At 35.4% G+C, this 10,940-nt stretch overlaps 2 protein-coding genes across 3 annotated transcripts; both read left to right on the top strand.

The window, feature by feature from the left end:
* Positions 1–1,500: 1,500 nt before the first annotated feature.
* Positions 1,501–3,812, top strand: LOC130717507 (uncharacterized). Its single transcript, XM_057567752.1, has one exon. It carries the CDS (start codon positions 1,810–1,812, stop codon positions 3,340–3,342), a length of 1,533 nt encoding a protein of 510 aa, XP_057423735.1. The 5' UTR covers positions 1,501–1,809; the 3' UTR covers positions 3,343–3,812.
* Positions 3,813–4,602: 790 nt separating this feature from the next.
* LOC130717508 (probable plastid-lipid-associated protein 12, chloroplastic) lies at positions 4,603–8,086 on the top strand. Of its 2 annotated transcripts, XM_057567753.1 has the most exons (11): positions 4,603–4,904; positions 5,193–5,246; positions 5,528–5,602; positions 6,004–6,123; positions 6,515–6,706; positions 6,845–6,928; positions 7,020–7,109; positions 7,208–7,261; positions 7,345–7,424; positions 7,502–7,609; positions 7,721–8,086. In XM_057567753.1, exons 1-11 carry the CDS (start codon positions 4,701–4,703, stop codon positions 7,800–7,802), a joined length of 1,143 nt encoding a protein of 380 aa, XP_057423736.1. In that variant the 5' UTR covers positions 4,603–4,700; the 3' UTR covers positions 7,803–8,086. The 2 variants fall into 2 exon arrangements, with proteins under 2 accessions (XP_057423736.1, XP_057423737.1); XM_057567754.1 differs by lacking the exon at positions 6,004–6,123.
* Positions 8,087–10,940: the final 2,854 nt, after the last annotated feature.

Genomic DNA, 10,940 nt, shown 5'->3' with positions numbered 1-10,940 from the left:
AATAAGCTAAGTCAGTTTTAAAATTTAGTAAAAACACACTTCAGCTCCATTTTTTTGTCGAACAAATTTTGTTTTCAAAATTGCATTTGAAAACCAAAAAATTGAAAAATTGGCAACCACCACGAACGACCACTTTAGACTTGTATTTTAGTTGTCTTTCCCAACGTTGGAGACGATTATTCGAGGGGTTGAGGATGGGTCGCTGTCGTGAAGTTTGTTGTAGTGTATATGGAATGAAGTTGGTGGGTTGTGATGTGGTTGATAGAATATTGGTTGGTCGATTATGTTGTTGTGTCTCGAAAACCAGTGGAGGTTCTCTCCCTAGTGGCTACGATATGGTGGGTCGTTGAAGCTACGGTGGTTCTCCGCCCTCAACGATTTGTTTTTTTATTGTCATTTGCTAGGTTTTGTTTTTGTGAGGGTTTTGATGAATGAGGTTGTTTCTTTTAAATGGTTTTGTTTAGCGATGGAAGTAGAAGAAAACACTTCAACAAAGTATTAAAAAAAACATTTACATTCCAATTTATGCATCTCCATAACCTTCTACCAGTGTTCTTCACATTGTTGGATGTGAGAATGAGAAATATATTTTCACAACCACGTACTACCCCTCACGAGATGGAAATCGAGGAACGACAAGAATATGGTGATGCTCGTTTCCATGGTCATAAAGAAGAACACGGGATATATAATGATGAAGGAGAAGAACCATGAGAACAACAAGACCACGAGTGAAAATGTCACGGAGAATGATAGACGTGGGGAGATGGAGTTTGGCAAGAATGAAGTTATGGGGAGATAGATTTTGTGAAGGGATGTGAAATCGAGAATATAGGAACTCTTGCTTATGTTTTTCCAAAGATGATGAAATTGTTTGATTTTACATAATTTAGGATTTTTAATTTGATATGGATTTAATTGGATTAACATTAATTAAAATGATATACATAATTTAATCGAAATTCTAACCTAAAAATGTGTTAGAAAAAATAAAGTAGCAATAAAAAATCACGTAGGCTTCATTTTACACATGAATGAGCCGTGCATACAATCGACGAAAACATATGATAAAGTGGTAGGAGTTCATACACGAACACAAATTAAAATTATGTTATTTCCTAAATGCACTTATGATCTTTAACCTTTATACTAGCTTAAAACCAAAACTCACGTTTTAAACTCGGATAAAAATATAATTAACCCTGTAATTGTTTTTTTGTTTGTTGTTGAAATGTAACCCTAAAAATGTTGATGGTTCTTGTAATAAGTTTTTTTTTTAAACTGTAATGAGAAATTTTTTTTTTCGATACATCGGAAAGCTGAAGAATAAAAACTAACTAACACCCAAGAGAATTATCGAAAGTTTATATTATATATATTGATAAGATAAGATTTATATAAATACGAATCTGAAATCTAAACCGTCCATTAACCGGATAAAAATCTGGCCGTCCACTTGATCCACTTCCACTATATAAGCCCCGTTGGTTCGCACGGGCACCGCAAGAATCAAAATCTCTGAGAGATAACCAAGAAACAAGTCTCGAGAAAACAACAATCAAAATCAGGGGTTTCTCAAATTCGTCAAATCTCGATATATACAGGAATACGATTTCAGGTTCATTCCCTCAAGATCAAAATCCCAATCTTCTCAGTTCTAAAATTGAGAAGGAAAGGGATTTAGGGTTCCGATCTCTCTTTCGCCGCCGATATATCATTCCGATCTTAACCGCTCTTTTTTCTTCTTTTTTTCAAAATTTCACAAGGTTTTAGCCTTTACCTAATTGTTAAGCCTAGGGTTCCGTCACGATGAACGACCAATCGCAGCAGCAGATGATGTTGAAGAATTTGAACCAGATGAGCCAGCAGCCTCAGATGATGAATCAGGTTCCCTTGATGAACCAGCCTCAGGTAATTAACCAGTCTCAGATTATGAATCAGCAGATGATGATGAATCAGCCTCAGCCTCAGCCTCCGATGATGAATCGAGGCTTCAAGGCTTGGTCTCAACAGCCACCACCTCTGGACCCTAACATGAAGTTCCTGAACCCTATGAAACCTAACTACCCTGGACGAAGTAACTGGAAGGGGAAGAAGGTCACTGACAACAAGCGCAAGGACACTAGGAGAATGGAAAAGCCCAAACCAAGCACCTCCTTCAACAACAGCAGCAGCGTTAGTTACCAACCACCTACTCTGCACGAGTTGCAATCGCAGAATCGTGTCAAAGCGCGCAAGTTCTACCCTAACAAGAAGTTCAACACTAGATTCGCTCCTTATGCGCCTAGGAACACGACTTCCTATCTCATTCGCGCCAAGAAGGCTGGTGGTATTGCGTCCCTTGTGTCACCGTACCCGGTGACCCCGTCGGTGCTTCCTACGCCGATATTGTCTCCGACGAGGGAGGTTTTAGGGGACATGGCAAAGGAAGAATGGGGTGTTGATGGATATGGGTCGATGAAGGGTTTGATCAGGCTTCGATCACCCGGGCATGAGGCAGATGTTCATTATGATGAAGAGGAAGAGGATGGTGGGTCGAGTGACAGTGATCATGAACATGTGGAAATGGAAAGGAGGCTGGACCATGACTTGAGCCGATTCGAGATGATTTACCCGAATTACGGGGCTGAACATAACAATGTGTTGGAGAATAGGGTAGATGATCAGGATTCCCATATAGCACAACTGGAGGAAGAGAATTTAATTCTGAAGGAGCGCATCTTCCTGATGGAGAGGGAGCTAGGTGATCTACGGAGGAGGATGCTGTCTCTTGAGAGGCAGAACCAAGCCGTGGAAGATGTCAATGAGGAGGTGGTGGAGAACGGGTCTGATAATGATAGCGAGGGGGGATCAGATGTTCCTGACATGGGAATTGACAACAACGAGGAGATGGTCGATTCAGTACCGGAAAATGAGAGAAATGGAAACACTGAGGCCAATGTTAAGTTAGATAATGATGGAGTATCAGAAGCTGAAGACGGAAATGATGCTTTTATGCAGGAGTCTGTTCCTAATGAGTCAATTGCAAAGAAGGATGAGATCAGAGGTAATGAAATGGGGGTTGACTTTGGGTTTAATGAAGTGAATATGGAGAAGGGTGAGCATGAGGATGAAGTTGCGACAGAACAGTGTTTGTCAGATAAAGGTTTAGCCAAAGAAAGTGATGTTAAAGAGAGTGGTGAATTTCAAATGCTGGACAGAAATGATGAATCAAGAACTCATGAAGCAACAGATAAAAGTTCAAACGACTTAGATAGTGAGAAGAAGGATGAATGCGATAATCAGGTAGTTGGGACAAGCTCAGAGGCTGCTGGAGATGATGATCTGTCTGTCCCACATTAGGTCAAGTTGTTCCTTGAATTGGCTTCTGAGAGGGGAAGGCCAGTGTGAAAGAATTCGACTGCTTTTCATGCATACTATGTTGGTATTTGCAACCCTCATAGATTAGCATATTAGTTTTTGTTTTGTCTCCTTTTTTTAATTTGTATGATTTGGTTAAATGGAAGATTAGGGAGGAGTAGTGGTTTTGTTCCTTATGGTCATATTACTTGGACATAGTGACAACAATATGGACTAGGAGCTGAGTTTCCTTCCTTTCCCTTTTTCCTTTAGGTTTTGGTTGACTGAAGTCTGTCCAAAAATAATAAGAATGGTCCCTAAGTTTGCAGGTTCCTTTCTGTACGAAGAACTAATGTGTATGCCAAAATGTTCCTAAGATTAGCATTTAAAGAACCTGTGAATTTGGAAGGAGAACTAATGATTACCATGTACTTTTGCTACTTGTAGTTAATTTCTTGAAATTTTTTCTCTAATTTGTTTTCCAGTTTTTGCTACTTGCCTCGACGAATTTTCCTCTTGATAGAAGATAGTATTATGTAAGAAACTAATTAGTTTTGTGATGATTCAGTGAAAAAATTGAATTAAGGTTCTGCTAGTTTTACATGATGATCGCAGAGATATTTCTTAGCTCGTGATGGGATTTTGTTGGAGAAATCTGATTAATATCCTCTTCAGTGAGGAAAGCTTTCATTTTAGATTAATCATAGCTTGTAGTTCAATCACCTTGTCATGTAAATATCGAAAAGTTAATAACATGTTCTTAAAACCGTTCAGGTTTACAGAATATAAAGTTTTTATTGAGATTAAATAATTTTTTATTTTTTCCGATGTAAAAAAAAAGAATTTTTTATTGAGATATTTGAAAATAAAGTTTTTTATTGAGAATTAAGGTAGAGTCATCATTCTTACTAGACGTTGTAATTTAAAACTCACTCAAATAAATTTGTTTATGTAAGAAAAATGAAACTTGCCAGGAAGGAAATGGTGAATGGAAATGGTTTCACAATATAGGCTTCATATATGAGAAACGTTTTGTATTTTTTTATGCATTAGTTGGATGGAAATATATTAGAGTTTAATGGATATACAATGTCAAATGTCAATGTTTACCATGTAGAAGAGAGGCTTAAATTCATAATAAAAATATCATTATCTTTCTTTCTTTTTTGTGTGATGAATGAATTGAACATCCTCACGTGTGGTGCAGAAAAAACGAAAATAATGATAATAATAAAAATATCATTATCTTTCTTTCTTCCTTCGTTGTCTGTCAATAATTTCAAGTTGGCGCCAACAATTCCTCGCCACATAACAGAAAAAAGAGAAGAATCATCCACTGACTACAATCAGAATTGAATTGAATGGCTCTGAAGCTTGTAAATCTAGGGTTTCACCCATTCACACTCACACCACCATGTTCTTCTTCAAAACCTCGTCAATGTAGCTTCGTGTTTCGGTGTTCTCAAGTTGAGCAAATATCAATTGCAGAATCTGAGTACTCACTCATCGAAGCCATTCTTGGCACCCAAGGACGTGGACGCTCTTCTTCTCCCAACCAGCTAAATGTCTCTCTCTCACACTCATGTCTCTTCAATTTGTTCCTCAATTACTGTATGTTTGTTTTCCGAGCATGCGGCTAACTTGTGTGTTTGAATTTCCGTTGAACTTAACACAATGTGTGTTTCGAGTGAGTTCTGTTAAACTCCATTTTGAAACTTATGGTTGTGAATTTAAACATGGATCCACATTGAGTAAAACGCCTTCATTCATGTGTGTTGACATTGAATAAAATTGAATTGACATCCAAACACACAATTAAACATTTATTTTTCTTATGTTTTATTTTCTTTCAGGCTATTGAGCGTGCTATTCAAGTCCTGGAACGCTTAGGGGGTGTGCCTGATCCGGTTCGTGTGCAATTTCCCTTTGCTAAGCGTCTCTTTCTCTCTTTTTAAAATTTAGCTAATCAGATTTAAATGATCAAAATCACCCGATTAGATATTCGGGTCGGTCACTCCACATGCTCTTTGTTTATGTACTTACTTGCTTCAGAATTAGGTACTTGTCTTTTCCTTGGGAATTAGGTATTTACTTGGAAAACCAAGTGAACTACTACTTAATAAACATTTGGTACTACGTTTTTTATCCAATATATCACTTATTAAGTCCTTGAAATACAATTCTGCAGACAAATTCAAATTTAATTGAGGGTCGCTGGCAGCTAGTTTTCACTACAAGACCCGGAACAGCGTCACCGATTCAGGTTGTTTGTTGGCTTTATTTCTTGGATGTCCTAACTAAGTGCATTTTTCAGTGTTCAATTGAACTTCACTTGTTTTAAAGGGTATTTGGATTTCCATTGAAACCTTAAAAGCATTATCAACATAAATGTCTCACAATGTATTGAAATGAAACTATGAAAGTGATTTTAGGTGAATGTAACAGAAATATTGTCTATTATCTCTGGAAAATACATGAGTTCAGAAAATGACTTCAAAAGTATTACTAAAATTCAGTCTGTAAGTTTTGGCACATTGAACTGAAATTCACTTCAACCTGATAATACCTGCCTATCAATACAAGTGTCACTAACCTGTTCAAGACATAACCCCATAAACTACTTAATGATGTGACTCAGTATGGTATTCTATATTGCTCTTTCAGAGAACCTTTGTTGGTGTTGACTTTTTTAGTGTATTTCAAGAGATTTCTCTTCGAACAAATGATCCACGAGTAGGCAATATTGTGTCATTTTCTGATGCCATTGGTGAGCTCAAAGTGGAGGTAATACTAAATAACTCCAAAGTTATCATAAATTAATATACATTTCTGTGTTAAATTCAACTTTATTAGTTTATTTTTTATGACATTTGGTAACACTGACACTCATTGAAACCCTTTAGCTTAAGAGGCTTTACCCATAGTCAATATTGTAAATGAATTATGCCACACAGATTCTAAGGTTGGTTCTTTCCGTTTCCGTTTGTGTTTGCACTTGTTCATACAGAGAATATGTTATCACTCATCATATCGCTGCACATATATTTTATTATCTCTGTTCTTCCATCTATTGAAGATTTGGTTTCTGACATTTATTGGAGCCAATCTAGTGGGATAAAGTCTAGGTTGTTATTATTGTCCTTATTCTTGTATTTATTTCTTTCAATTTACACAGGCAGCGGCGTCAATTGAAGATGGAAAAAGGATCCTTTTTAGGTTTGACAGAGCTGCCTTTTCTTTCAAATTTCTTCCATTTAAAGTTCCATATCCAGTTCCATTTAAGCTACTTGGCGATGAAGCAAAGGGTTGGTTAGACACAACATATTTGTCGCATTCCGGAAACCTTCGTATCTCAAAAGGAAATAAGGTAATTAGGAATTTTTAATAGAAACATCATTTTAGCAGTCCTTGGTTTCTTCCCTTGAGTAGAATGTAAAGCACATGAAAATATTTCTATACAAGCTTTATGTTTCTAAGAATAATTAGCAACATGTCTATAGTGCAGGGAACCACATTTGTGTTGCAGAAGCAAACTGAACCAAGGCAGAGGCTATTAACAGCAATTTCCTCGGGGAAGGGTGTTAAAGAGGTGAGGGTGCTGATTTATTTTTGCATTTTCTTTTAAACTTAACTGGAATATTTCAATGGTCATCTGTTTCTCACATCCTAAATTTTAACAGGCAATAGATGAACTCATTTCCCTCAAAAAGAATACTGGTGAAGAACCAGAACTAGAAGAGGGCGAGTGGCAGATGATATGGAATTCGCAGGTAGATTTGGAAATACAAAAAAGGAGTCCCATCTGCTAATTATTTGATTCTTTTGAAGTTGATTTTTATTTTTTATTTGAACAACTTTTTCTCAACAGAGTGTGACAGATAGTTGGTTAGAGAACGCTGCCAATGGTCTAATGGGCAAGCAGGTATCAGCTTCATCTTATACGTTTACTTTGATCATCACAAATGCTGCCTCCACTCTTCAGTTTCTACGTGACAATTGTTGCAGATTATTGGGAAGAATGGACAAATAAAGTTTCTGGTTGATATCTTGCTTGGACTGAAGTTCTCCATGACTGGAAATTTTGTGTAAGTTCTCCAAAACAAATGAAATATACCAGCTGTACCGAATGTTTTTACATCATGTTTTGCCCAAAAATTGACAGAAAAATCGGCTCAAAAATGTACGAGGTCACCATGGATGATGCAGCTATAATTGGTGGCGCATTTGGACTACCCCTAAACATGGAAAACAAGTTCGTCTTGGAGCTTCTGTAAGATGACATATTCCAAGAAATCGTGTTCTCTCTTAATTCATCCACTATATGTATTAAACTTGCAATTCTCTTCTTCTATCCTTCACTAGTTGACTTTTTCCTTTGCAGGTTCAGTGACAAAAAGGTGAGAATTAGCCGGGGATACAATGAAGTTCTTTTCGTACATATTCGCTCGGATTCATTGAGATGAACTACTAATTTATACTGGTTCTGTATTTAACCATCTCCTACAACTACACTTCATTGCAAACTAAGAGACTTTATTATTGTTCTGGTGGTCGCCGTGACGGAGTTGGTGCTGCTTCTCCTCCTCAAGGGGAATATTTGAATATTTATTCTAATACTACAATTAAGCAAGGACACTATATGTTATCAACAAATATAGTTGCCATATAATACGATTTCTCTCTTCGTTTGGATCTTTAACATATTTCATTCTATTAAATTAAGTGAGCTTTGAAGTGTACATTATAATTCGGTAAGTGTACATTTATTCTATTATAATATAATTCTTATGCGCGTATTGTAACGCTGACAATACAACTTTCTTTCTTACTCCTTGCTTACCACATCAAATTTTTAAATGATATGTCAACTCATCTCCAATACTCTTCAAATGATGTGATTCCTAACCCATTGAATTCAGTTATCTCAAATTGATCCTTGACCCCTCATATTTTAACTGTCATATTATTATTATTATTATTATTATTATTATTATTATGGTTTTTGAAAAGTGGTCAGAAACTTAGCATTGGTCATAACTGTTGTTATGTTACCGACCACCCAGATCTTCAATAATAAGCCGATTCGAACGAAACAAATAAAAACCTTTACCGGGGATGAAGATGCTTCATTGGTCGAAAAAAATAATTTTTAATTTCTTGCGCTCTTGATTAATAGAACTTATTTATAGTTTGATAAAAATTACCCATATAATTAAATAATATAATATAAATGTAAAACCTTTCATTTGATTTCCATATTTAGTCCTTTTACAAATCAATAAAATAATATCTACTATATAAAAAATTAGAAAAATGAAATATTGACAATTAAAATTATTTAATCAAAATTATATTTATTAATAATTATTCAATAAAAATATATCAATAATATGTAAGTATTTTTTTTTTGGTACAGCGGAAAGGTAAGTATTTTTTTTACTTATATGCATCATATTTATAAATCGCAATACAAAATATTTAAACACTTCTAGATTTTCAGATAAAGTCTAGGTATTCTAATTCAAGAATGATAAAATGCATGTTTTTATAACACATTTAAAATGTATGTTTACATAACAAACATATAATACATGTTTTTTTTGCTTTCACAGATAATACATGTTTACTATCTATATAATCAACAAATATTCATAACATTTTATGAAATGTATATTTTTTTGTAAATATTTAATAAAATTAATAATATGAAAAATTACATTCTATTTTTTATTTCTAATTTTTTTACTAATGAATTAAGTTTTTTTTATACGGTTTATATTTATGTACTATGAAAAAGTAAGTTAGTTGCATGATTTACTGTTAGTTCTATTTTTATGTAAGCTTTTACTTATTAGCAAATACTATCAGTATTGACACAATTACTATTTTAACCTACTATTTTATAACTCTTAACATCTCATTTATGTTTTAAAATATATATCATTTTACTAAAACAAATTTAATATTATATGGTCGAAAATGCGCAAGAAGGGGATAAACTATTTATGTATATGGTCTGTCATGGGTCTAAAAGAGGCATACAAAATGTGGATGGTATCATAATTAAAGGTGAAGGTGATATAATAGTGCAGTTGTTTTTATGTTGTGTGCAGCGCAGAGAGTCCCTAAAGGAGCTACCATAACCTACGTTGTCAATGCTGGTGAGTCGGGGAGACTGTTTAAACGCCATATGAAGAAGCTGACTCTTAACGGCAAGAGACGGAAGATTGCAAGAGTGAGCAAAAGGTCCTCCGCTCAATGCTAGCCTAACTTAAAGTTTGTTTTTCTTCGTTTTCAGATGTAAAAACGACTCATATCACAACCTAGCTTAATTCAGATGTAAAACCGCTTTACATATTATAGCTTGCTAATACAAATTTTCAAACTTTAGTTATTTGTTCCTATTAATAAGATAGATAGATACTATGAATGAAATTTATAATTTAAGTATTCTTTTATTGCTCCTTCATGAATGATAATGTAATATAATGAGATAAATATGAAAATGGTCCCTTAACTATGAGCGATGGACAACCCTCGCCGGAGTAACTTCCGGGAATAATCCCTTCAGTGAGGAGAACCACCGCGTTGTGTCCTTACAGGAGACTTGGGTCGACCGTCGTTCATACATGGACATGCCATGTGACGTGACATTTGGTTTTATTTTTGATTAAATAATTAACTGGTTAAAAAAATTAAAAAAAATAACCCTAATTGAACTCATTAAACCCTAGTCCCATTATAAAAAACCTAATTCCTTAATCCAAATTCAATTTTAATCTAATACTCATTCCTTCATGCTACATAACATCTCAAAGGTAAAAATCCCCAAATTCATGTTTTAGGGTTCTTGGATTCCCCCAAATCAAGCATCATCTTTATCATCGTATTCATCTTTCTATGGGCCATATACTTCCGCTAATCGAGCATCATCGTCATCCTTCTCGAAAAATAGCCCAGCCACCGAGACCCATTATCATTTATCCTCATTGTCTTTCTCATCTCACCCCGAAAACACTGAAAATCAAACACTGGAAATCCAGAAACAACACAAATTCTAGGTAAAAACTCAATAGCCAAGATTCATAAAACCCACATAACCAGATTAGAAACCCATATCAATAGAACCCACACAAACCAAAACCCACAGGACCCAACAATTGGAACATATCCTTAGCCATCGAGGAAACCGCACCAATCCACCACAACCACCGTTCTGGGTCACAAACTCACAATTCCACCAAGCCCTTAATCTGCCTTCGAAATCACCGACGTGGGAAAAAGATTATGGAAGGTGAGAAAGAGAGGGCTGGTGAGGAGAATGAGTCGAATGGAAGGTTAGGGAAGATTTGGATTTGTAGGTTGTTGGCGTTTTTGGAGGAAGAAGATATGGTTTTGTATTTTGCTTAAAGACTCTGTTAAATTAATTAAAAAATAAAAATAAATTTGCACGTCATCTCATTAATTGATGTCATCTCATTAATTGATGTGGCATGACCACATATGAACGGTGGTTGGAGCCTGGCGGTTTCCCTTTACCGGAGGGACTATTTTGGGAAGTGACTCCGGCGAAGGACCAAAACCGTCCATCACTCATAGAT

Source organism: Lotus japonicus, chromosome 5 (assembly GCF_012489685.1).
Source record: "Lotus japonicus ecotype B-129 chromosome 5, LjGifu_v1.2".
Classification (NCBI taxonomy): Eukaryota; Viridiplantae; Streptophyta; class Magnoliopsida; order Fabales; family Fabaceae; genus Lotus; species Lotus japonicus.
Note: the sequence above shows the minus strand (reverse complement) of the source record. Positions and strands in the feature narration are given on the sequence as shown.

What these genes read in the sequence shown, in the direction of transcription:
- LOC130717507 (XM_057567752.1), top strand. Translation starts at nt 1,810, where the DNA reads ATGAACGACCAATCGCAGCAGCAGATGATGTTGAAGAATTTGAACCAG.
- LOC130717508 (XM_057567753.1), top strand. Translation starts at nt 4,701, where the DNA reads ATGGCTCTGAAGCTTGTAAATCTAGGGTTTCACCCATTCACACTCACA. An exon ending in GTATCTCAAAAGGAAATAAG is followed by an intron (nt 6,707 to 6,844) that starts GTAATTAGGAAT and finishes TCTATAGTGCAG; the next exon opens with GGAACCACATTTGTGTTGCA. An exon ending in TCCATGACTGGAAATTTTGT is followed by an intron (nt 7,425 to 7,501) that starts GTAAGTTCTCCA and finishes AAAAATTGACAG; the next exon opens with AAAAATCGGCTCAAAAATGT.